General features: G+C 49.7%; 1 protein-coding gene across 1 annotated transcript in view; it reads left to right on the forward strand.

Annotated features, from left to right (window-relative positions):
• ITPR1 (inositol 1,4,5-trisphosphate receptor type 1) overlaps window positions 1-26,620 on the forward strand; it is a 322,601-nt gene that overhangs the window by 219,353 nt on the left and 76,628 nt on the right. The window contains exons 43-44 of the mRNA XM_052638520.1: window positions 21,951-22,131; window positions 24,361-24,614. Coding sequence (XP_052494480.1) covers window positions 21,951-22,131; window positions 24,361-24,614 — 435 coding nt within the window. The remainder of the gene's footprint in view (window positions 1-21,950; window positions 22,132-24,360; window positions 24,615-26,620) is intronic.

Consider the following 26,620-nt stretch of genomic DNA (forward strand, 5'->3'; position numbering starts at 1 on the left):
TTGAGTTGCAGGAATAGGACTGCCCAGCGCTGGTTTGGTGGAGGAAGGCCAGTCTACCCCGTCTCATCACCTCCCTCTGCAGGGCTCAGGGCAAAGTCCTAGACCTCCCCTCCCAGCTCCTGCACAGGAAGGAGGACAGGATCCATCCCCACCTCACAGGGCTTCTGCGACGGTTGGAGAGGGTGATTCACTGAAAGTGCCTCAGTCAGGGCCCAGGCCATAGAAGGACCTCAAAAGGAGGTGGTGATTATTTATATGAATGCAGTGTTTATTATTTAAAATGCGCTTTGTTTTGTTCAGTTTGTTTTCTATCAGAAACCCAACTTCTGTCTAGTGGTTGATGATCCAGTGGCCCTGGGAGAGTGTGCTGTTTTATGTTTTTCTCCCATACAGCTCACTTAAGTCCCTCTCACCGTGTCTGTGTTTGAGATGATTTCAGAGATCCAGGAGGGTGGGAGGCTTCTTTGCCTTGGCTACTAGTTTCTTGCTCTGGGTGAAATAGAAAGCCAGTCCAGTTACCTGCACCCTGACCTGGGACTTTTTTTCCTTCTCTGTTTTATTATCGTTACTACTTTTTGGTCCTGATCATCCTTGGACATGGGCCCTTCCTCTACATTCCCGTGAAACTGACGTGTCACTGAACGAGAGTCTTTGGGGATTATTGGTTTAGATACATGTTTTGAGGTGAAGACTCAGGATCCACAAATAGTTCCCATTGCTGGGAATATAAGACTTGAATGAACACTCCCCCTCCTGCCCAGCTGTCCAAGTGATGGGGACTGGATGCCATAGGGACCTCCAGGGCAAGACATTGCTGCACAGAGCATCAGCGTGCGCCTTTTCCCTTGGGTTGGAACAGCTCCGTTCAAGGGTAGGATATGCATGCTGGCTTGTGCTGGTGGAGGAACTAGAGACCCAGTGTTATTTTCCTTCTTTCCTGAGTAGCAGAGCCAGCAGTGTAGGCAGAAGTGGACAGTTCCACACAGCTGTTCACCTGGCCTTCCCTAAGGGAGGGGACTGCAATTGACGGGGAGTGGGGAGAGATCTTTGGACAGGCTTCCCTGGTGGCGCTAGTGGTAAAGAACCCACCTGCCAGTACAGGAGACAAGAGACCCAGGTTCGATCCCTGGGTAGGGAAGATCCCCTGGAGAAGGGCATGGCAACCCACTCCAGTATTCTTGCTTTGGAGAATCCCATGGACAGAGGAGCCTGGCAGGCTACAGTCCACGGGATTGTACAGACTCAGACACGACTAAAGTGACGCAGCACACATGCACGCATTTTGGATGCCAAGTGTTAATCTCCTCCTTTCCTACAAAATCCACAAGCCAGTATTAGTTTCTAAGAGGAGATGTCTTCAGGAGACCCTTTGGGTTTTCCACGGTCTCCAAAATTTGACTAAGAAGAAAAAAATGTCAGAAAAATTGAAAATGGTTGTCCCATCATTGTCTCCTGTTAAATCCGTGATAAGTCTCAACTGTCCTTCCTTCTTTCTCTTCCTTCAGCTCTAGCAAGAGGTTCTTCCTAACTTTCCCTAGCGCCTTCCAAGGATGGAGTTCCTCTTACAAACTTCTAAGCCCACACCAGTTTCTGCTCTGCTGGCTCATGATGCCTTAGTCCCGGGCTTGGCAAACTATGGTCGCCGGGTCGAATCCAGCCGGGTGCCTGCTTTTGTAAATAGTTTTACCGGAGCTCAGCCAGCCCTCCAGTAACCTTTAGGGTCGTGTCTGGCCACTCTCCTGCTGCCAGAGCAGAGCTGAGGAGTTGCGCCAGAGACAGGATGGCAGCAAATCCTAGCATATTTACCATTTGGCCTTTTACAGAAAGCCTCTGCCAACCCTTGTGTTTTTTTCATCTTTGCTGACTAGATAGGAAGCCGCCTAAGAAAAAGAACCATGTCCTGTTTTGTTTGTTTGGTTTTTTTTTTTTTGGCTGTCCTGGGTCTTCGTTGCTGTGCCCAGGGTTTTTCTAGTTGAAGGGAACAGGGGCTACTCTCTACTTGGCAGTGTGCAGCCTTCTCACTGTGGCGGCTTCTCTTGGTTGCAGAGCACAGGATTTAGGGTGAGCGGACTTCAGTCCTTGCGCTGCATGGGCTTAGTTGCTCTGAGGCATGTGGGATCTTCCCAGACTAGGGATCAAACCCGTGTCTCCTGCCTTGGCAAGTGGATTCTTTGACACTGGAGTAACAGGGAAACCCAAGAACCATGTCTTAACTGTTTTGTTCTAGGTTCTTCACTCCTTGGTAGAGCAGTGGTTTGCAGTAAATATTAGCCAGGTGATTAATATCCTAAGTACCCAGAGAATTTGGCCATTTACTCAACTAATAAATGGAAATTCAGGGAAAGAGAGGCCTCTCCTTTTTCTTGCCTGTTTTAATCAGTGGGGAATCCCCCATTCCCTTCCTTACCGCTAAAGGCATCTATTCTCTCCATCATCCTGCTTACCACCTTTCAATGTAGATGTGCAGGACAGGCTCGGGCAGCTCCTTCCCCAGTGGTATGTGTGTGGCTCAGGAGTCCTGAGTTTTCATCTGAAAGCCCTCTCTGACCATCCACCCCAGGGCCCCACATTTCACGTCAGTCACTCCCTGGTGGCCTGATGCTGTGCAGTTTCTGTGTCTCCTGCAGAGGTTTTCCTTGTGGTGAGCACAGGGACTCCTTGAGACACCTACGGTTAACCCTAAAATATGTGAGATGCCGGCACCCAGTCTACAGCCTCTTTGTCATCTTTTTTCCTTCAAGTTCCCTGGATGACCTCCTCCATCTCTGTGGCTCCCAGCTACCGTCTGTGCCAACAGCTCCAGGCCCCACCTCCCTGCCCGTCTCTAGATTTCAGCGCACACCCCTGCTGGGCATCTCCACATCTGCTAGTTCTCAGTTCATGTAACCCAAAGCCCGTCCGTCCCTCTGGTCCTCCACCCGCTGCCTTCTTGTGTCCTGTGTCGAGGTCAGCGGACTCCCCACTGCCACCCTGCAATCACTCACCCGAGCTGGAAACAGTGACATAATCCGTCTCCTCCCTCCTGATTTCCATCAGGAACTCACTCCGCGCCCACTCTGCCTCCCAGTGTTCTCACAGTCGGGACTTCGTTAGGACTTGTCACAAGCCAGTCGACACCCGAAGGTACGCGCGACACGCCCCAAGTGGCCCAGCCAGAGCCGGGGGAGCTGGGGTTGGAATCAAAACGCTCCAGCTTCAGAGCTAGACATCCTACACCCCCTGCTGGCTCAGGGCCATCTGAGTTCTGAGCCTGAGATGCGCTCTTCACAGCCTCCGTGCTTCAGGACATTTCTGCCTGCCACACTGCAGTCAGCCACGCCTGGACCACCTGGTTCCCTGCCACGGAGGATGGAATCCACGGGCTGCTGGGGTGATCCGCCGGAGCCTGAGTGCCCGGCCCCCTCTGGTTCTCACGTTCACCTCCGAGCTCATTGTCCCGCGGCACACCTGCTGATTTGCCAGCCCTGGGCCTGTACTGAGATGCCTGTGCTCCGTGTGGGACGTGCCCAGTTCCCCTCTGCCTGGCATGCTCCCCGGGCCCTGTTTGAACTGCCTCCTGGTCTGGAAGCATCTTAATCTCCTGAGGCAGAGGCAGTGGTCTCTTTGTGTGGGCAGTTCATTTACTTAGCAGTCAGCACACTTGACATGGAGGCTCGTTGTGAGACAGCAGGAGGCAGAGATCAAGTCAGCCTTCACCCCCAAGTTCCCCAGGGAAGTCTCTGCATGTGTCGGCCGAAAGGAATTTGAACTGCCCATAATGAATAAATGCAGAGAACCCTGCTCTCTAGGCTTATTCTGGGGGTTATATGAGAAAATATATGGGGGAAAAAAAGAGAAAATATACGGAAAGCCCTCAGCTCAGAATGCTGCCTAATACACACTCCTTGCTCACGGTTATTTTTTTAGTTATCTGTCTTCCCTCTCCTCCCCTCCCCTCCCCTCAAGAGTGGTAATTTCTCCCAAGATCAGACTTTGGTCTTACTCTGCAGCACTTGGACCATGGTCAGAGCTCTGTGAATGTTCCCTGAGTGAATCAAAAGCCTGGCCTCTATGTGGCCACCATGTTAATGTTCGTTTACGTGTTCTTTCCTGAATATCAACGTGAGGATGTGAAATGTGAAGATGTGTTGTTGGCAGTTATCACCATTTTAGAGAAACACCTTCTTTAAATATGGGAGGCAGTGAAGTTTATTTGAACCCAAAGAAAACACATAATGTCAGTGTGGAGAACTCTCCTTGTGAGAACAGACACTTGTTGGGTCTTTCCTTTCTTGTAATAACTATAGATGGTGGTAATCATCTGTGTGTGTGTATGCGCACACATTCAGTTGTGTCCGGCTCTGTGACCCCACGGACTGTAGCCCACCAAGCTCCTCTGTCCATGGGGATCCTCCAGGCAAGAATACTGGAGTGAATAGCCATGCCCTCCTTCAGGGGATCTTCCCAATCCAGGGATCGAACCCATGTCTCTTACGTCTACCTGCATTAGCAGAAGGGTTATTTATTACTGAGCCACCTGGGAACCCCGATGGTGATCATAATGGATGCTAAAGTCTGAGCACTCACGTGCCAGGAGCGAGGCTCGATGCTCTCTATGCATGGTCATGGGTGGGCAGGTCCTGCCTCCATCCGTTTTTGCTCGGTGGGAGATAAGAGGATCCGAGACGTCAGGGTACTTGCTTAGGGTCACAGTGCTCGCTGGTATCTGGGTCAGGCTTTGTTTTCTGCCAGAGCCTGAGTTCTCAGCCCCTCTGCAGGGCTGCCTCCTGTATGAGAAGCCTCCAGCAGCCTCCCTGGCATGGCCCCTCCCTGGAGACCAGGGAGATGGGCCAAGGCCCGCCCCCAGCAGACCCTGCTTCTGTTTTCGGGCACATTAGAATTGTGGCTCCTCTTTGTTCTTCTTTTTGCTAGTGTACTCATTTTGGAGGGCAGTTTGCCTTCCAGAGAAGCCCCAAGATGGCTTGTGTGTCTTTGGTTTGGTTGTATCACCAGCCTGTGAATGACAGAGGAGAGAACCATGAAGGACTTGACTTTCAGGCTGGGCATCTCATTTGCCAAATAAAAATTACACACATCATACATGCTGTTTCCCCTCTGGTGGCCGCCGGGGTCTCAGGTCTCTGCCAGTTAATGGGAAGGAAAGTCTCTTGCATAACTTCCTCTCTCTGGAGACAGAGGGCAGCTCATTTAACGGGGCTCCTAAGAAGAGGTAGATCATGGTACTACAGTTTGGGGGTTTTGCTTGCCTCTCAAGGAGCATGTGTAGTTTGGTGTAAGGTGAGGCTTATTAGAATTCTTGCCCATTTTGCATGCCCTGGATCCTCCCCCTATTTGAGTCCTGGGTAGGTTGAAGGATATTTATGTTTTTGCAGAGGGAAAAGGAAGTGATTGGTTGCCTCCATTCAAGTGCCTTCTAGGGCAGGCACAGTGCGTGGTGCCTCTGTGTACTTGATCTGGGCTGGGCAGGGGGGTAGCCCTAATTACAGATAGGGAAAACTGAGTCCCGAAAGATTCAGGGGGTCTTCCCCACAGTCACCTAGTTAGCAGAGCTGAGACGTGGTACCCAGGTATGTCTCTCTCAAAAACCTCTTAACTTTCTACCACACTGGATAGCCTTGCAGTTGCATGGGTCCAACACCAGGGAGCTAACAAGGACCCCACAGCCACGGTGGTGTTTTTCTTATTTATTTATCGTGGTGGTGTTTTGCATCTTCCAGAGTAGCATCTGCCTTGTCATTGATGGAGGCAAGGTAGGCAGCGCTGGTTATTTGGTCAGAGAAGCAAGTGGTCACTGCTTGGTTATGCAGTGATTTCTCAAAGTCGACTTAAGAGCCACACAGTGAAAGTACATTAGGCCTTGTAACAACGTCTGAACTCTTCTGTAGTTTCTGCCTGTGTCCTTTCTCTGGTCAGAGGGGAACTTGCCTCTCACATAGTAGAGGTTCTGGCTCAGCTGCGTTTCTGTGAGTTTTCTGAAATCTATGTTGGGGAAGCAGAGGGGCAGGAGAGTGAAGCCCGGTTGCGCTGCACATGGCTGTTGCAAACCCCTCTACTATTTCCAATTAGCGGATGCATGTGTGAGTTGTATGCTTGTCTTCTATTTACAAGAGGAAATATCCTATTTAATTTTATTTTCACACTGAGAGCCCAAGTGTTAAGAGAACATAGTGTTCTAACACTCCCTCAGTTATCAGCTGCAGAGCGGAGGTTGTATATTGTCACATACAGTTTTCCGAGTGTATTTCTACATTTGTTACCTGGCAACCTTGCCACGTCGGGACAGGAAGATGTATGGCTTCCTACCAGATCCACGCTGTTTATATTGCAGAAGGTAGGTGGTGTCTTCCTCACGGGAATATAGAAGAGGAGAAGGCTCAGCTCACAGGGCTCAGTTGAAAGGCTCGGGCTCATGGGGCGGAGATGTTTCTGTGGCTGACCCAAGAGCAGGGCTCCAGTGGGAGGATGGCTCTTATCCTGCTTGGAGCGATGACTTAACTGTGTCCTTGACCACTTCTCAGTTTTGATGAGAAAGGCAATTCCCAATATTGGAATGACAGACACGATATCCCCTTTCGAGCTGCTTCAGGGTCTTCTGTTGAGCAGATCAATGGCATGGAAAGCAGTGTGGCCTGGGATTTGCATGCTGAGTGGGACCTCAGGGCATCATAGCATCCCACCCCTCACCTATGCCCTGTGTCATTAACCTGCATCCCCAAAAGATACTTGTATTCAAAACCCTTGCAGCCAGGTTTGAAAGTCCTCTGGGTTGAAGCTGCGCATTCCAAGACTCAGGAAATGCTTGCTGAGACCAAGGACAGTGAATTCTCCTGCACCTGTAACATTGCTTGAGAAATGCTTCAGAGGGAAAAGTTCCCATGGTAACAGTTTTTGAAAGAGTCTTGTGGCCTCCATAGGTTAGACAAGATAGCAGAATGGTGGGACCCGGCAGCATAGCCCATCTGCACACACTCCTTTAAGTCTCCCTCCTGGTGATGCCAGAGCCAGAGTCTGTCTGCAAGGCTCACAGCACTCACCGGGTTGAGTGGATCCCAGGGCTTCCCACCGGTGTTTCCCTCTGCACTTCTGCCCTCTGTTGGCCTCCCTAATGAGGAGGGCTTTGCAGTCCACTTGACTCTTACTGTCTTGCCTGTTGAGAAAGAAGACGACAGCTGAGTCCTCCTGGAAGTATTTAGAAACCATTGGTTAGCTTTATTATTTCTTTTGGCTGTGCCCTGCAGCACATGGATCTTAGTTACCCTCCTAGGGGTCAAACTTATGCCCTGGGCATTGTAAGTTCAGAGTCTTAATCATTGGACCACAAGGAAGTCCCCATCAGTTAGCTCTCAGTATATGTATTTTGAGTGTTCCAACCTTGTTTAGAAAACTCAAGCTGTTTATTTGGTTTCACATGGTTCTTTGCTCTTGGGTGTTAATGTCATTCCTAGTATCATCAGGAAATGGCCTGAGAGGAAGCCACAAGATTCCTTACAGTTTTATCCTATAGCAAGTGGATTTTTTTTTTTAATACCTGGGGAGGACTTGATCCCTGAGGGTTCTGAACTTGGACAATCATCCTGAGTGTCCTTAACGTGGAAATCTATATCCTACTGTTTAAACTTTAAGATGATCCCTAACTGGCTTAAAGTCCTCAACCCACAGCGGAGGAAAACGTTGCAGAAAAAAAAAAAAAGAAAAACAAGGTCATGCTGCATTTTTTTGGTAAGCACAGGAATCAACATAGAGATGTTATGTAACTTCTATTTATATCCTCCTTGCTCACTATCTGCAGGCAGACAAGAGTCGCTGAGAAGGGATTTAATGAGCTCTCTGGGTTTGCTCACCTTCCTGAGCTGGTAGGAACCAGCTTGTTCTCAAGTGCGTCAGCAAAGAATCTGCCTGTGGGTGGGCGGCCGGGGTAGGTGGACAGACTTGTTGCCATGGTGTTCTTTAATTCCCCTGTCTCTCAGCCATCTCACTCCCCCCTTCCCTGACTCCTTCCTCTCCCTCTTTTTCTTTTCTTTCTGTCCCCTCCCCCCTACCCGTCTATAAGCTTGCTTGTTTCTCACACCTAACTCAGGATTCTTGGAGCTGTCCCCAGAAAGAATATTTTCCTTTTCCCCTAAGCATTCGCCATTGTGTGGCTCTTAAGACATCGGAAAGGTTTTGTCTAAGGTGTCTTTCCCCCACCCTCACCTATTTCTCTTCCTAGGATATATTTTTTTAAATTACCAGCCCCCCCTTCATTGTAGGCACCTATCCTAGGAGTCTTCAAGCTCAAACAGAAAGGAGCTTTCTTGTAGCTATCGGGTTGCCCATGAACTCGGTGGATTCCGTTGCCAGTTGCCCCAGAGAAGGAGGGCGGTTGGCATTTCCATCATCCCCCTTTGTGCTCTTGGCCTGGGTAGGGTGAAGTCTCCTGTCTCATCTAGCACATTATTAAATGGAACCGCGTGAAAACAAGAGAATGTGTTTGTCCCATGGTTGATAATTCTTGGAGCTCGGGCAACATCTGTTACCTGAGGGTTGCGATTACTCAGCCTGCCTTTAAGAAATGAAGAAGTGGCTGCTCCATCCAGTTCTCAGCAGGGAAGCAGAACTGGCCTTCTTAGAAGCCCCAGGGGTGCCCACCTGCACCCAGCTGCTCTGATGGCTTTGCCTGTGGGTCACATTCTCACCGGAACCTAGGTATTTAAAAGATGTGCTTTCGGGAGGTTATAATGAAATTGTTCTTAGGAAAGAATAAGTAGTTCCCATGAGGACAGGCTTAAACAAACAAATTAAAAAAAAAAAAGAAACTGAAAAGCCAAAACCCACCCCTGCCTTGCCCAAGAGTTGTGCAATCCTTAATAGCAGTAGCCTGTTTGAATAATCAAAGGCGAGCTGACTTCCCCTTAGTAACTTCTGTTAGAGACATCTGCATAAAATATCCCCGGATTCCAGACAAAGAAGGTAACTTTTTTTTTCCCCTCTGAGTAACTGGAGGGACTTTCCCTTTGGAAGACTTCCAGCAGAGCTAACTTCATGGTTGAGAATATTTTCTCATTAGAAACTAGGACTCCAGTGGCTAGAGTCCTGACATGGAGGCATTACAGACACGTCACACACAAGCCCGGACCCAGAGCCTCTGAGAACAACCTCCATGACATCCGTAGCTGGCTGCGACCCTTGGGCACGACCCTACTGCTCCCTGAGTGATCTGTGCCCACATGCGCTTCCTGCGTCCTCTGAGTTCCTTTGTGAAAGTGTCAGAGCCTCCCTGATGGCTCTCCCAGTTTCCTTTGTCTGGGTTTTACACTTGTCATCAAGATGTCCCAGATGCCGAAGTGGGGAGAGTTCTGTAAACCATCTGACGTCTTCAAGCCACTTGTTTCCTTTTGAATCCAGGACTTAACAAATTTTTTTGTTTTTTAATTGCTGTTGGAGGAAGCTGGTGCTTCAGTTGCCCTCACCATACGGTGTTTGAGAAATGTGTTTTCATTAGCCCGCCTTGCAACACAAGCCTGCAGACTGTTCAGCCCTGGGCTCGTAGCTGTGAAGTCAGGGGCGGGAGCCAGGTTATGAGATGGCAGGTCCACAAAGGATTGTCCTTCCGACCCCACAGTTAATAATGCAAGTGTCAGCGGGGCAGAGCAGTTAACAGTTAACTAGATGGATTAGGGTCAGCAGCAGCCCGAGCCCATCACAGAGGCCTGGGCACAAACCTGATAAGCCTCTCAGAGGCTGGAACGCCACATCAGCCTCCTTCCGCTGGTCTTTGGCATTCGGCGTTTTCCCCGCGTGGCAGGACTTTGAGCTTTCACGGACAGGGACCTTCTGGTTATTGAGTTAAACTTCAGCTGCCGTAGCTGCACAGCTCAACTCGATTTCAGTCTCTCGGGACTGCCCCTCCCTCGGAACTCTTGGGCGTTCACTAAGATAGCAGGTCTTGATGGAGGATGAAGTGGCTGTGAGACCGTCCAGACAGAGGTTACGTGGGGCCTGCCCTCAAGGAGGTTCCAGTCTAGCAGGGGAGAAGGATTGTAAGGCCGTTAACAATGAAATATGTGAATTGAGAAACTTGCAAAGAGGGAAGCGGCCAGGATGCAGAGCATCACAGGAAAGCCATTTAGGGTGGTCAGGGGAGGTTTCTGTAGGGAGTTGCATTGATGCCCAGACCTAGCGGTCGAGAAGAGACCTAGGGGTGTGAGGAGCAGAGGGCAGAAATGTTCAGACAGACGGGTTGGCATGGGCTTGGCATACTGCAGGAACTGAAGGAGTCCAGTGTCATTGGAGCATATGCTGGGGAGGGAGTGGGGGTGCGCGCAGGGCAGGAGACCTCTGCTTGACCCAGGAACCGCACTTGTCATCGGGTGAGCAGCTCGATCGGGTGGTCTCAGCGGCCCCCGCCAAGCCTTGTCAGTGCTTCTAAAGGCTCCAAGTTGGCTTAGCTGTGACCTGCTTGGATACATGTCAGTGATGCCAGAGCCATGATCTGTGAAGCAGCACTTAGCGCAGATGAGCGCTGGGTATTCTTGTCCCGCCATCCCCATCCATCTGGCCCTCTGTACATTTAACTCGTGGATCCCAAGGATGTTCTCTGCTGCCATACGGAAGCTCCCTGATGGGCTAGTCCGCAGTGAAATGGGCCTGCAGGTTTGGGAGGAAGGGAAGCCCTGGAGCGTATGCTTCGGGGTTGTCACCGGAGAGGTCATTGGATGGAGCGGAGGACAGCAGGTGACGATTGGCCCTCCATCAGGAATGCGCATGCTTGGCTGGATGTTTTGCTATTTGCCAGCCATCATCCTTGCCTCCGGTGGGCCAGGTGTATTTACTTCTTTTTGGATTTTATGGTCCGGTGGGTGTGTCACAGTTGGGTTTCTTTAGAGCAGGGAAGGGAACGTGTCTGGTTAGAATACCTACCAGGTGCAGGCCCTGTGCTGGGCTTCCACCATGGTACCTCCTAACTCCCTCCTTCCGGCCTCTCGGTGGCACTTCCCCTTCTCCTTCCTTGGTTACAGATGAGGAAACGGAGGCTGCAGGTTAATAAATGCCATGTCCACACCCGCCCAGTTCCTCCACCAGCCTCATCCATCTGTTTGGACCTGAGTGTACAGGGCATGAAGTCCTTTGTCTGAGTCCCTGCTGCTCTCCATACAAACACAGAGAATGAGTGTGCAAAAGATGCTTCTTGACATCAACGTAAGGCTCAAGTTGGACACCCTGGGGGAACCTTGGTGCTTTTAGGGCAGGAATAGTCAGTCAGTGTTGATGCATTGGCCCGCAGATACCCAGGATGGAAGTCAGACCAGAGAGCGAAGGTCCTACTCTGTGACCTGTATGTCAGTTCTTTCTTTTCTTAATTGGAGTACAATTGCTTTACAGTGTTGTGTTCATTTCTGATGTACAGTGATGCGAATCAGCCATATATATGTATACACACGTATATCCCCTCTGTCTTAGACCTCCCTCCCAACACCTCACCGTCCCATCCTTCTACGTCATCACAGAGCACCAAGCTGAGCTCCACGTGCTGTGCAGTAGCTTGCCACTGGGTTCTTCCTTGCTAACACAGATGGAACCCCCAGCTGAAGTAGGAAGGCACAGTAGCTGAATGGCCACCAGGCTCTGGGCGGGGGGCCCACCTGAGCCCTCCTTGGCTGATGCCCAGGGCGTGTTTCTTGGTGACAGAGTCTCTCCAGGACCTCTTGCATCATTCTTTTCGGGTCTCACAGTACACATTGGAGGCTCGCTGAGAAGGCCTCCGTCCCCCAGTCACAGACCCCACGGTAAGGCTGTAGGCAAGCTGGCACAGGACCCGAGGATGTCACCTGAACCCCCACAGGGCCCTTCGGTTGAATCATAGAGTCACCCCTGGAGGGGACCCTGGCCCCAGACACACACTGGAGATGGATTTTCTTCATCTCTAGTTGAGTAGAGATGCATGGAACGAGATTCTAGAACGTCTCTGAGTGCTTCCACAAGAGTCCTTCCTGGGGTCTCACCAGACTCTTGTTTGCTTCAGTGGCTTCCTTTTGTATAAGCCACACATTGACTTGAAGAGTAACCAAAACACTTGCCTTGCTCTGGAAGATTCCCAAGGAGGTCCCTGCCACAGTGTCCTGTCACTTCAGGCAGCTTGGGGTTGCATCTGTCTCCTATCCTGCTGTTGTTTGTTGTCATCGTGGTTTTTCTCTGGAGGCTCTTTTCTCCCCCTTGTCTTTTGCTGGAAGATACAGACAGCTGTACCAGCGCACTCCACAAAAGAAGCCAGCCTCCAGCTTCTGTCAGCAGGTTGGAGAATGGAACACAGAGAAAATCTGGAGTCCTCTTACTGCTTGTCCCTGGGACTTCTAGGATGAAGGCTGTCCTGCCTCCTTGGCATCTCTGCGATTTTACTCTTCACTGTTGCTAGAGATGTTACTGCTGACAGTTTACCTACACATGCAGGGGCTTGGTAAGATAATATCTTCAAAATCTTGTTTAGGAAGTGCAGTTTGTTGGTGGAGGGGACATGGAGGAATATGTGAGGTGCAGTCACCAGGGGATGAGGGACCAGACCGCTTAGCAGGTCGGGCAGATTCCCCGGCCAGTGCCTTTCCATGGGCCCTGGAGGACAGGCAAGGAGAGATGTTAAGCTCATAGGTTTCAAAAGAAAAGTGGTTTCTAAGGAAAAAGGTTGGACTTTGTTGCTTGCTAAAACCATTCACCTTGAAAACATGATGAAGATCCAGTGCTTTGGTCTTCGCTTTGGAGCCCAGGCCCTTCCCTGAAGCCCAGTGGCCAGATTCATTTGAGTGAGGCCCTCCCTGTCCTCCAACCCCTCTCTTAGACCTTGAACATCAGCCATGAGCAGAAGATGGCCTCTGTCCAGCCTTGGCAGGTCAGAGGAGTTGAAACATGCTGTTTATCTCTGAGTTATCAAGAGACGGCTCTACAGTTTGGATGAGGGAGCAACTTTTTTCAGAAAAATGAAGTGTGGATGTTTTTCCAACCCATACTTAGTTCACTTCTTCGCTTCCTTCTTTACTGTTTTAAAGTTTATATTATTCCTGAATTCATGAACGCTGACAACATCCTCAGAGATGCTGGTGAGCTGAAACTTGTAGATGTTTACTGGTTTAAACCCATCAAACCTTGCTAAAAAACATCCACCTTAGAGTGAGTAGTCATTTATACCAGGGGTACATTTGATTCTTAATGTCCACTTCACTCATTGTTAGATTCTTTGCAAACGTCATACTCTTCCTGAAGTGTCAAGCATAGTTGAAAATACTAGAAACACCGTTCGTGTTGAAAGACTTGGGCCTTTCCGGGGGGGTAGGGGGCGGTGTTTGACACCAAGTTTGTATTCTGCATTTGGGTGTACTAAACTTGGGGAAGTGGAAGCTAAAACATTTATCTCTATGCCTAACAGAAGCTGAGTGGCTTCTAGAACTAGTGAGATTCCAGCTGGATTTTTATTTTTTCACTTCCTTCATTGTGATGGTTATTGGGAAATGCTCTTCAGTGTGTTTTTGCTGTTATTCTGCAGGCCGTCTTGACCTACCAGTCCCAGCTGGGATTGTTTATCTTTGGATGTTTTGGGGACACTAGACTTTGGTCATCACATAACACCCAGCACATGAGTCAGTCCACCTGTCTTACCTGCTAACTTCTCTCCTTGGAAAGTGGTATTGATAGATTCTATGCCGCATACTGGAACAGTTTACCATAGTAATCAAACTGTGTTTAGCGTTATGTTTCATAACTGCAACCTCGATGGACCCCAGCCACGTGACACACACAAGGCAGGTGGTAAGTCGTGCTTTTCAGATAAGAAATCCAGGGCACAAATGCAGGTAAGCAAATTGCCCAAATTCACCTGGCTGGTTATCAGGGAGCACTGGCTAAAATTTAGGTTTCCAGACTTGCAGTTCTCTGGGCTCCTCTGCCTGAAGCATATGTGTTTTATCACCTAGTTCCTGGTGCATGATCTGTGGGTTTTGATTGTTGTCAACGGTTTCTAAGAAAAGGATTCAAGACCTAGAGTGATGACAACAGTTAGGTGAAGAGTCTATAACGCCCAGCCCTGGCAAAGCTTCATCTAGCAGAAGGGGCTCGTTTCGGAGCCCATCTTCACAAGTGCATCAGGCCTCGCAGGAAACACAGGCATTCACACGTGTTCCTACCACGGCTATTCTTTACTGTGAAAGGAGTCTGTGTCTGTGCAGCTGAGAGACTTAGGTAGGTGGGGAAATAGATTATAAAAAGCCAAAAGGTGTTTGGAGTTTGACACACTCCTGCTCAGGGTAGAGGTGCTGAACGAAGCAGGGGAGCTGAGAGCATGGGCTGAGGCATCAGACCAATGGGGCTTTGAGTCCTGGGCACCACCACCACTTCCCAGCTGTAGGACTTGGCAAGTTATTTAGCCTCTTTGAGCCTCAGTTTCCTCATCTGTAAAGTGGGGAGAGTGATAACCCCTACCTCCTGGGGTAGTTGTAAGGGTTAAATGAGATACTGTGTCCGAAGCACTTAGGCAGTGCCAGGCAAACCATAAGCCTTAAGTTACCACTCACTGTAATTTACAAATCAGGATCCTCAGGAAATGATGAAATCTCAGATAACCATGGGGCTTGGAGGAGAACCCCACAAGGTAAACAGACCCCAGGGCCAAGACTGAGGTGCGCATGTGCTAGAAGCACATGGAAGAGAGAAATCCAGGGAGGAATTTCCAGCATCCCTGGGAAGCGCAGGGATTCAGCACTGTTCAGCAGGTCACATTTTTCTAATTTTTGCCCTTAGCCTGAGAACTTAATTCATTCTGCAGCAGATAAATGAGCACCCAGAGTGAAAGTCATGGGCTGTGTCAATCAGGGAAATGGCCCAGGCAGTCAGATAGAAAGCTTGTTCTCTGGAACCTCGGAAAGCTCAGTGGGAGAGTTTCTGGACGGTGAATGACTGCAGGGTGAAATGCTTTCTTTTGGGGAAGGAGTCTTAAGCTGTCCCAGGAGCACGGGGACTGCTCCCTCGACCCTCCCCCAGGCTGGGCCTAAATCACATCCACCTCTGCTTCCTGCCGCTTTCCCTTCCTTTATCTGAGATGCTCATAAAGGGCTCCTCCCGTGTCCCTGAGAACTTCACAGGTGGCTCAGTGGTAAAGAATCTGCCTGTCAATACAGGAGATGGGTTCAGTCCTTGGGTTGGCAAGATCCTCTGGAGGAGGAAATGGCAACTCACTCCAGTATTCTTCCCTGGAGGAGTCTGGCAGGCTACAGTCCACGGGGTCCCAAAGAGTCAGACACAGCTGAGCACATACACATGTCCCCCAAATGCATGCTGGCTGGCTCTGGGTTCCAGGGTACGAAGACTGTCTCCCCCGCCTACCCCCACCCCACCCCAAGTCTCTGAACTCTGGGGGAGATGACTTTTCAGTAAGGTGCTCAGTCACTCACCTTCCCTGGTGTGTGTCCAGCACCTGGGGAAGGCCCGTGTCTCCCGTCTTCCCCCCAGACCCCATCCTGCACAATGTGACCGGGCCATGACCTCCAGCATCTCAAGAAAGGCATGCCCCCACCCTCTCCTGCACACTTCCGGCCTATTGTCTAGCAGAGCTGCCAGTCCTCCGCTGGTCCCTAACTTTGGGTGGCTTCTGGTTTCAGAAACTGGGAGGGCTTGTCATAAATCACACTCTGTTTCTTTGCAAGAACTTGGCCAGGCATAGTAGGTAGCTGCCAGGCTCATTAAGAGATGTCTTACTATTTTCAAGAGTGATCTGAAAGGGCGGTTTCCTTATTATTTTCAGCTTAAGAGCTCATTACTGAGTCCCGTACAGCTCGGGCAGCCCGAGGAGGGCAAACTGTGTCCACTTGACATTTATCCCAGAGTGGGAATGAAACTCAGGTCAGGTTTCATTCACCCACCCCCAATCCTGGTCAACGGGACTGACTTGAACTCAGGAGGCCTGGTTCTCTGTGTTCATTTTCTGCTCTGGGCCTCAGTTTCCTCCTCTGTAAAAGATGCAGGGCTGGACTAAATGGGTAGTTTCCAAACAGTGTTCTGTGGAACCCTGGAGCTGCAAGGAGAATTCCAGTGGTGAGAGGGGGTCCTCCCCACTCTGTCTCAGGCTGAGCAGTTGTGCCTGTATCTCTCTAATACCTGGTCCTTACCCCAGTGTTAGGGGAGAGAGGAGGAGCGAGTTTCCTTGGTGGGAAAAGCATCTGGAAGTGGCTGACATAGGGTGCTTCCAACTTTAACATTCTCTGATCTGTGGTTTCTTTTTTGTGGTGGTGGTTTTTAAACCTGGCTTACAATGGCCACACCTAGATCCCTCCCCTCCTCTGTCCTCCAGAATTCCCATGTAGGTGGTCACTTTCTCACCTGGTCCAACCCTCAAGCCCCTCCAAACATGTACCCGTTGTCTGTGATGTTGGCACTGGTGCTGGGTCTACCCCCAAACCAGTCTTTGCTTTTTGGGAGTTTCCTGCCGACCCCTGGGGTGGTGTTCTGTGTGATCATTAAGAAGATAGGTAGTGGAGATAGCCTTGAGCACAGGGGCAGGGAGCCAGCGAGGCTCTGCCACCTGTCAGCTGACCTCTCCCGACCCCAGCTCTCCTGCCTCTAAAGTGGTTATGAATGATGGATTTATGAATGATGGTATCTGTCTTGACAATCTCCTAAGACGCTGATAAGACAGCTTATGTGAAAAAGGCTTTGGAATCTACTGTGACTTGGAGATAAGCAGGTGGTGGTGAAGAGAGATGGCCTGCGAGGGTGTCAGACTCAGATCCCTCTGCTGGGGAAGGTAGCCTCTGAGGGTGGCCCCTTGACCATTTTACAAGGGGAAAATGGTCCAAGAGTGGATTACCTTGACCAAGTTCTCTAGCCTTCTGGAAGCAAAGCAGTTGCTTTTTCCGTCTCTCTTTTCATTGTGATATGACTTACATACGATCATACGTATAGATTTTAAGTGTAGAGTTTGATCAGATCTGACAAATACCATCAGATTTGGTCATATTTGTTTTGTGTGGCTGCTCTAACAAATTACTAAAAATAACAAATTACTAAAATCTTACTAAATTGCTAAAATCACTAAATCTTACAAATTACTAAAATTACTTACAATAAGTTACTGAGAATAATAAATTACCAAAATCTTAATAGCTTTGGACAGCCAGAAATTTTATCTCACAAGTTCGGCATGAGTCTTAACCAGACTAAATCCAGATTCAGCAGGGGAGGGGGCCGGGGGAGGGAATTTGTTTTCCTGCCTTTCCAAGTTTCTAGAAGCCCCCCGCAGTCTTCAAATTTCAAAACCAGCCATGCTGAGTGGAGTCCTTCTCATACTGCATCCCTCCACCCTCCTCCTCTACATTGTTTTTTTCTTTTTTGGCTGCACCACGTGGCTTATGGCATCTTAGTTCTCCAACCAGGGATCAAACCCATGCCTGCTGCATTGGGAAGTGCAGAGTCTTTAACCACTGGACCACCAAAGAAGTCGTACCCCTCCTCTTCTACTTTTAAGCACCCTGGTGATGACATAAGCCCTTTGACTAATCCAGAATCACCTCCCAGTTTTAAGATCAACTGACTAAGAACCTTAATTCCATCTACAACTTCCTTCCCCTTTGCCATGTAAGCTGGCATATTTATGATACCCACAGATGAGAGTCTGGACGTCTTTGCAGGGCTGGGGGCCACTCTTCTATCTGCCTCACCTGTGCAGCCTCCATCCCAATCGAGACATTGTCTTCACTCCGGAAACTTCTCGTTTCCTTTTTGGTCACTTCTCACTCACCACCCACCCCCCTGCCCAGAGGCAGCCAGTTTTGCTGTTACTGACGACTCATGCACTACACTAGTTTTATCTGGAAGTGAAGTGAAGTCGCTCAGTCGTGTCCAACTCTTTGCGACTCCATGGACTGGAGCCTACCATGCTCCTCTGTCCATGGGATTTTCCAGGCAAGAGTACTGGAGTGGGGTGCCATTTAAGGGTTACCTCAGCCCTGCTGGGTGGAGTGCAGTGAGGTTTGGAGAAGTGAAACAGTCTCTCCGTGACTCTTGGTTCTAGGTTTGGGGAACAGTGGGGGAGGGGAGAGCAATTCATTGAAACACATTCGAGGAGGGCGGTGGGCAGGTAGCCATGAAGAGCCTGAAGGGGTTGGGAGCCAGTCCCTGCCTGCTCTGGTCCAAGGTCCCACCTGCTTCTGGAAAAATGGTCCAGAGGAGGGCGCCCCCTTCCCCTCCCAGGCCCTGTGAGGCCCTTGAGACAGAAGGAGGTGGAAGGAGCAGGTCTGTGAATGGTGTACAGGAGCTGAGCTCACCGCTTCTGGGTCACACCAGACACAGCCTACCCCAGGGAGGCGAGGGGTGAAGGTCTTAGCTCTTCTGCATGCCGTGGTTTTCACTTCTCCTGTACAAGGTCCTCTCCTTCCAGCATGTCGCTGAGCTTCCCACTCAAGAGACCTGAAAGTTCTCTGCTGTCCTCCCCTTGCTGCTCTGCCGCCCCCGGGGCCCCGGCGTTCTGGGAAGATGCTGTTTGTCACAGAGCCAGCATCTCAGGGGTGCTCCCCACAGGAGGCACGTTATCTCAAAGACCCAAGAACGTCTCCTGATATCCGAAAGGAGTAATAGTAACAGCTTGTTCATCAGAGCAGGCTGGTGGGGGGTGTTAGGTGACAGGCACAGAGATTCACCCATGCTCCCAGCACCTCGTCAGGTCAGCCATCGGGAGTGTCACTGTGATTAGCTCGTTGGATCTTCATAACCATTCATGAAGGGCACACCCTGTTATGATGCCGATTTGGTAGGTGAGAAGATTTGCGTTTCAGAGATGTCGTCACTTTCTAAGCTGACACCAGCTCGTGAGTGATGGAGCCGAGGCCTGCTCTCTCTAACTCTGGAGGTCGTTCTCACCACTGAGCCCCTCAGGTGATGGCTTTGCTGTGGCTTTTTCTTGTGATAGTTGGTTAACGGTGGTGCAGAACCAACTCATTCTGTGGGCACTGTGCTAAGCGCTTGGTGTGCACCTCAGCAGCCTTTCCGTGTGGGTTCAGAGAGGTTGGGTACCTTGCTCAGGGTCCCAGAGCTGGTGGGTAAGGGACCCCAGCCTCAAACCCAGGAGGTCCAGCTGGAAAGCCTGCTCTACTAACCCTCTGTTAAGATATGTTTCCTTCCTTTGAGGCACTGGTGTGACCTCTCTCCTCTCAGTTCTTGCTGCAAGGCATGATGGGGTTTGCCTGTCTTTTCAGTTTTTTGATGTCCAGTGGCCAGGAATCAGCTGGGTCTCCTTTCACATCTTCTAGCACCATCCTTGTTTAATATCACTTTTCCGTGCTTACTTGTGTCACCGTACTCCACTGTCCACTTTACCATTTCACTGACCACATTTTGTTTACAAAGCAGCATCAAATCCTTGAGGGACTGCGGACTGTTGTAAATAACGCAAAATAAATACACTGGCCATTGCAGAAACATACAGAAGCGTGTAATCCTCCGTACCTTGCCCTTCTCTCATTTCACCAGAGGCCTCCTTGCCCTGACCCTGAGCCAGTGACATCTGGCTGGATGTGAAGCACTGTGTTTGTAGCAGGTATTGGGTATGCACTGTTACACTTACAGATGACAGACGGTGGGGCTTTGGCTATTCACTGATGCATTTGTTTTCCTGCATGACCAGATTGCCCACAGATGTTTTTTAAGTTGCCTTCATACCATGGGAAGACAATTGGGGCAGCAACTGAACTTCATTGCCCCAAGCAGCCACCTTCCCGCAGAGTCTCCCCGTGACCCCTGTGGCTGAGATGTTGTGTGATGTCTCTGGGAGGAAAATGTCATCCCTGTGTTTGGGTGGCTGTTGGTTGAGGTCTTAGTCCCCCGCACATCTCCTTTTGTTTGTCTGCAGACACATCGGCTCTCAAAGAAGTGAACAAGTAGAACTTGCTTTTTCATGAGTAAACAATTTTCCAGAGTGAACGTATGTTTTCCTTACGAAGTTTCATGGGGCACATACTCCTTTTTGTTCATTGTTGTTTCTCCTCTAACAGGCATAATGCCCAACTCATGACAGGTGTGCAGTAAATAGTGGGTGGCGGATGGAAGGATGGATGAATGGATGGAATACTGGTTGGATGGATGGGCAAAAGAGAAACTTAAAAGAAAATAAAGTAGAGGGCCATGAAGGGCTTCCCTGGTAGCTCAGCTGGTAAAGAATCCATCTGCAAAGCGAAAGACCCCAGTTCGATTCCTGGGTGGGAGTGATCCCCTGGAGAAGGGATAGGCTATCCACTCCAGTATTCATGGGCTTCCCTGGTGGCTCAGTTGGAAAGAATCCACCTGCAATGTGGAAGACCTGGGTTCGATCCCTGGGTTGGGAAGATTCCCTGGAGGAGGGCATGGCAACCCACTCCAGTATTCTTGCCTGGAGAATCCCCATGGACAGAGAAGCCTGGTGGGTTACAGTCCATGGGGTCACAAAGAGTCAGACACGACTAAGCAATTAAGCACACATGGGCGCATACACACACACACACACACACACACACACGCGCGCGCGGCAGTGGAGCACGTGAAAGCCTGGAGCTTGGCTCAAAGAGTGGGAGTGATAGAGGGTGACGCTCAGAATGATAAGGCCAAGCAGGAGGCAGGCAGGGAGTTGGAAACTGGCATTTGGGAGTGGCTGAAGGGAAAATGGTAAGACCAGGGAGCACAGGTAGGAGGGCTGTATCCTGTGTTGTTCACAAGAAACAGCCCAAGGTGAAGAACAGGGAAGGGAGAGGAAAGGGCAGGAGTGAGCAGAGCTCTGTGGGCAAGTGGCGCGGACGTCTGTCAGTGTAGCATGCGGACCAGTGGCTGGAAGAGGGGCCACAGTGGCTGCAGCTGCGTGTCGGCAGATGGACACGCAGTGGCTTTCGGGGCGGGGGGCGGCGGGCTGCTCAGTCAGGCTCAGGGTGTGCAGGGGTGAGAAGTGGAGGAGTCGAGGGGCTTTGTGAGGCTGGTAAGAGTTTGGTTCTTTCTGGGATTGCAAGCTTAGGGTTACCTTCTGTAGGGAAGTGCCATCTCTCCAAATTGGGGAGGAAGTGAAATTGGCAGAAAGCTCCAACCCGGAGAAGCAAATACATTGTTTGGAGCTTTGTTTTATTCCTCTGGAAATTGACCGTATTGTATTTTTATGTAAATAATCCACAACAGCGTGGTATTTGCAAAGGGGTGAAAAGAGAATGCTCGTAAACGAAGTTGAGACACCATATTGTGTTTTCACATCAACAATGTATACTATTGCTTGCAGTGGGTCCAAAAAAACAAGTGCGTATCCAAGAGGCGAACTACCTGTTAACTGTAAGCTTGTTCATCTCTACCTGCCCTTTAAGACCTCATTTGAAAACCACCTTTTCTATGGAGATCTTGGGATCACTCCAGACCTATGTCATCCTTGCCAGCTCTGAACGTCTATAATATAATTGTCTTTGTAGCTTCTGGAGCACTTTTTACACATTTCAGCATTCCTTACAGGCATGTCATCATAATCTGGTGTGGAGCCCTAGAGGGGCGGGTCGCATATCTTCCTTATCTGTATATATTCACAGGGGTTTGCAAAGAGGAGGGTTCATAGATGTCCTTAAACACGACTGGCCGTGCAACAATTACGAAAAATACATTCTGCTTTCATTGTTACTGGAGTTGATATCTGTGTGTGTTGGGAGTTGTGCTTAGTTAGCTAAAATCTGCCCACCACCCCCTAGCAGGCTTTCCAGGCCAGTATGACTTCTTCAGCCAAGACGTGACAGTTTGCTCTCAAAGCTCCTTGTAGACAAATTCAGGCTGTCGAATCGAGTGAATGACGGTGCAAGAAACAGTGTTGAACCTTGGTCCAAACTGAGATGGGTTTTCAGGTTTTGTGTCTGGCTCTGATCCTCGTGAGGTTTTGGTGTCCTGAGTGGGATTCAGTAACTGGTGTGTCACAGTGTTGAAAAAAAACCATGGTTTTCCCCTGGCAGCACTCCTTTTTCTGCCGGTTGACAGAAGACAAGAAGTCAGAGAAGTTCTTCAAGGTTTTCTATGACCGAATGAAGGTGGCCCAGCAGGAAATCAAGGCAACAGTGACCGTGAACACCAGTGACTTGGGAAATAAAAAGAAGGATGACGAGGTGGACAGGGATGCCCCGTCACGGAAAAAAGGTGAACACTCCCCTGCTTGCTGCTCTGGGCTCAGCTGGATTGTGAACATGGGAGGACCGCTGGTTTTGCTTTAATTTTTACAGGACTTCTAGACTTCCAGATGGATTCTAACTGGGACTTTCAAAATAATAAAACCAGTCTGATTGTGATAAAACTCTTCCTACGTAACCTGGAAGAGTGGCTCAGTGGTAAAAGAATCTGCCTGCAATGCAGGAGTCTCAGTTTTGATCCCTGTGTCGGGAAGATCCCCTGGAGGAGGGCATGGCAACCCACTCCAGTATTCTTGCCTGGGAAATCCCATGGACAGAAGAGCCTTGCAGGCTACAGTCCATAGGGCTGCAAAGAGTCGGACGTGACTTAGTGACTAAACAACAGCAACAACATGTAACCTGAACTGCATTCCTGCTGCTTGGGAAACTCCTAATGTTTAATAAACTAATACTTTCTTGGTCAAACTCAGGGTTTTATTGGCAGGAAATCCACTGATAATCTCTTCCTGTAATTTTCATTTAATGTCCAAGAAAGTTGAGGAAGATACACACTTTAAAACAAAGGCATTGTCTGTTGCTGCTGCTGCTGCTAAGTCGCTTCAGTCGTGTCTGACTCTGTGCGACCCCAGAGACAGCAGCCTACTAGGCTCCCCCGTCCCTGGGATTCTCCAGGCAAGAACACTGGAGTGGGTTGCCATTTCCTTTTCCAATGCATGAAAGTGAAAAGTGAAAGTGAAGTCGCTCAGTCGTGTCTGACTCCTAGCGACCCCATGGACTGCAGCCCACCAGGCTTCTCCGTCCGTGGGATTCTCCAGGCAAGAGTACTGGAGTGGGGTGCCATTGCCTTCTCCTAAGGCATTGTCTGATCCTCCCTTATTCTCTAAAATATTCGAAAGTTCATGAAGCGTTTTATCCATTGCCGTCCTTGGAGAGAAGTAGTACTGGGGAGTGGGTAGACTCAGAAGTGCTAGAGTCAGATGGCCTTGAGCAGATCTGAGCCTTATTTAAGTTTAGAGCTGGGTTTCTCGGCCACAGCACGTGGCACATCTGGACAGTCCATTGCTGTCAGGGCTGTCCTGTGCGTTGCGGGCTGGGTACCAGCATATGTGGCCTCAGCCCAGTAGATGCCACTGCGTATATGCTAAGTCGCTTCCGTCATGTCCAACTCTTTGTGACTCCATGGACTATAGCTCGCCAGGCACCTCTGTCCATGAGATTCTCCAGGCAAGAATCCTGGAGTGGGTTGCCATGCCCTCCTCCACGGGATCTTCCTGACCCAGAGATCGAACCGGCATCTCTTAGGTCTCCTGCTTTGGCAGGTGGGTTCTTTACCACTAGCACCACCTGGGAGGCCTGTAGGTACCAGTAGCCCATCTCCAACTTGAAATCTCTCCAGATATTTCCTGTCATCCTCTGGGTGGAAATGGGGTCAAAATCATCCCTAGTTGGTAACCACTGGTGTAGAATGGGGATAAACAGAAGAAAAAGAAGGAAGGCTTACATTTACTGAGTACTTCCTACAAACCAGGCACTGTTCAAAGTCCTTTACACGTGTTGCTTCCTTTAGAACTCAAGTCAACACTGTAAAATAAATTATTTTACATCCATTTTACAGACCAGGAAACTGAGGCATCAGAATGGTAATTAACTTGTTAAGAACATGGAACTAGTAAGTATACGAGTCAGGATCTGAACCCAGGCAGTCTGGCAACAGAGTCTAATGCCCCTAACTCTGGTGCCTGGTTACCTTACAGGGTTAGTGTGAGAATTCAGCGAGGTAATTAATACACATCAAGTGCTTGATCACGGTGCCCTGGGGCTCTGTAAAGGGCTCCATCAATTGTCATACAGTAACAGTAATTACCATTTGCTTAGCTTATGTTGACCCTCTCCGGAACCCTCTCAGAGAAGGACTTCAGTGATGTTCTCCCCATTTTACAGATGAGGAAGCTGAGACCCAGAGTCATAGGTGTGTGAAGCTGGCAGAATCTCTACTACTTTTCCTCTAAATGAGAGCAAGCTGAGGTGACGCCTTAGAGCCACGAGTGAGGTGGCAGATCCCGACTCAGTTTTAATTCTAAGGGCTGAGAGAAGATGGTGGCATCTTGGAGCGTTTTGCCAACCCTGAGGGGCTCTCTAGTGATCGCAGAACTTAGGTCTCTCTGAACATCGTCTCTGGCGTGGTGAATAGCGTTCCCGAGGATTCGGCAGCATTGATCATCTCACGTTTGCGTTCTAGCCAAAGAGCCTGCGACACAGATTACGGAAGAGGTGCGGGATCAGCTCCTGGAGGCCTCTGCCGCCACCCGCAAAGCCTTCACCACCTTCAGGAGGGAGGCTGACCCCGACGACCACTACCAGTCCGGAGAGGGCGCCCAGGCCGCGGCGGACAAGAGCAAGGACGACCTGGAGATGAGCGCGGTCATCACCATTATGCAGCCCATCCTCCGCTTCTTGCAGCTGCTGTGCGAAAACCACAACCGGGACCTCCAGGTGAGGGCGGGGCGGGGGCGGGGCGGACGTGAGGTGGGGGCGGGGCGTCCAAGCTCCTCACAGCTCCGCCCAGCTTCTCTGTGACTGGTGGGCTCCTCTCCCTTCAGCCAGTCTCCTCCAACTGCGGGCGCAGACTGTTCTTGACCTCCGAAGCGTTTCTCTGTCTCATCTTCCCCACCGTCTCCTCAGGGGTAAAATCTCACGTTCATCTGTGTTGTCGCCCCTGCTCCACATATATATTTGTGATATGTGTGTGCGCGCACGCCTGTGTCTGGCCGGTAGCCTGCCACTTTCTGATGTTTAGGTGCACAGGTGAATCTTGACTTGGTGGTGGCTTGCGTGATTAAATATACTAGACTTACAGAATCTGGTACATGGAAAGTTCTAATCAATATGTTTTGGTTGAATGAATGAAGTGGTCTTCTGATATTTTACATTTGTTGTTCAGTTGCTGAGTTGTCTCCGACTCTTTGCGACCCCATGGACTGCAGCGCGCCAGGCATCCCTGTCCTCCACTACCTCCTGGAGCTTGCTCAAGCTCATGTCCATCGAGTCTGTGATGCCATCCAACTATCTCATCCTCTGTCACCTCCTTCTCCTCTTGCCCTCAATCTTTCCCAGCATCAGGGTATTTTCCAATGAGTCAGCTGTTTGCCTTAGGTGGCCAAGTATTGGAGCTTCAGCATCAGTCCTTCCAGTGAATATTCAGGGTTGATTTCCTTTAGGGTTGACTGGTTTGATCTCCTTGCTGTCCCAGGGACTCCCATAAATGTTCACAAATATTTGTTGAACGGATGATTCCAGAAATGCTTTGTTCACTTTTTGTTGTGGCCAAGGCTTATTGGGCATGTAGATGATTCTGGATGCTAAGTGTCTCCTGTATTATTACACTTGTTTTATAGATGAAGAAACTGAGGTGCACAGGACTCATTTAGGGTATGCAGAGCTCACATTTGAGCCCAGGCAGTCTGGTGGGTAGAGTTTGTGCTGTCCACCACCACATTAAGATAGAGGCTGTTTTCTTCCTTGCAGAGTTTCTGCAACAGCACAGGCTTTTCAGGAAGGGCCAAGGATGGGTTCCAGAGATACACTCTTTGTTCTGAGTGGACACAGATCTGTAGAAGCTGTCGCTCCCCAGAAGCGCGCTGGAGCCTGGCTCCTTGGCCATTACCTGGTTCTGCTGCTGACTGTTAGGGAAAATACTCCTCTCTGCCTAAAAGGGATGAAGCTGAAGCAAAAGAGTGTGCCTGAGCTCCTCTAAGACAGAATATTTCCTCCTAAAGTAAATAGATTAGCAGTGGTAGTTTTATTTGAATCATGATGGTTTGAAAAGAAAATAATTCTAAGCACTTCAGTGGTGGTCCAGTGGTTAAGACTTCACTTCATTGCAGGGGGCGCATGTTTGATCCCTGGTCAGGAAGTTAAGATCCCACATGCCTCCTGGCCAGAAAACCAAACATAAAACAGAAGCAGTAGTGTAACAAATTCAGTAACAAAATGGTCCACATCAAAAAAATAAAAGTAATAATTGTAGTCCAAACATAGCAAGGGGAAGGTGCAGCCTTGAAATGTTGCATTGTTGACTTGACCCTCCAGGTGGTTTGATGACTTTTCACATGTTAGCTGTGGACAGACCGTTTGGTGCCACAGCTAGCAATGGCTTGTCCTTAAAACCTGCTGCAGACTCTCTACCTAGGTAAGCTGAGTAATGAGTTTAATTGTTAAACAGTAAGAACAGTGAGATGGTACTGGATGAAGTTTGCAGTATTAATACCATCTGTACTGATTTTTCGATCCAATGAGTCTGAAGAGCCTGGGCTTTGAAAAAGCATTCAGATCCAAAGTCATCAGCCAGCCAAGTCTGGCCCGTACTTCAAAACGAAGGGGTTTCTGTCAGCCAGGCAGTGACTTCAGGCTCGTTCTCGACTTTGACACCCGCTCATCTCCTCCACTGACATTCCCAGCTTCATCCCTGTCCACAGCTGAGTGTGAGATCTTGGCTGTCA

The sequence above is a fragment of the Budorcas taxicolor genome, chromosome 1, assembly GCF_023091745.1.
Source record: "Budorcas taxicolor isolate Tak-1 chromosome 1, Takin1.1, whole genome shotgun sequence".
NCBI classification, from domain to species: Eukaryota; Metazoa; Chordata; class Mammalia; order Artiodactyla; family Bovidae; genus Budorcas; species Budorcas taxicolor.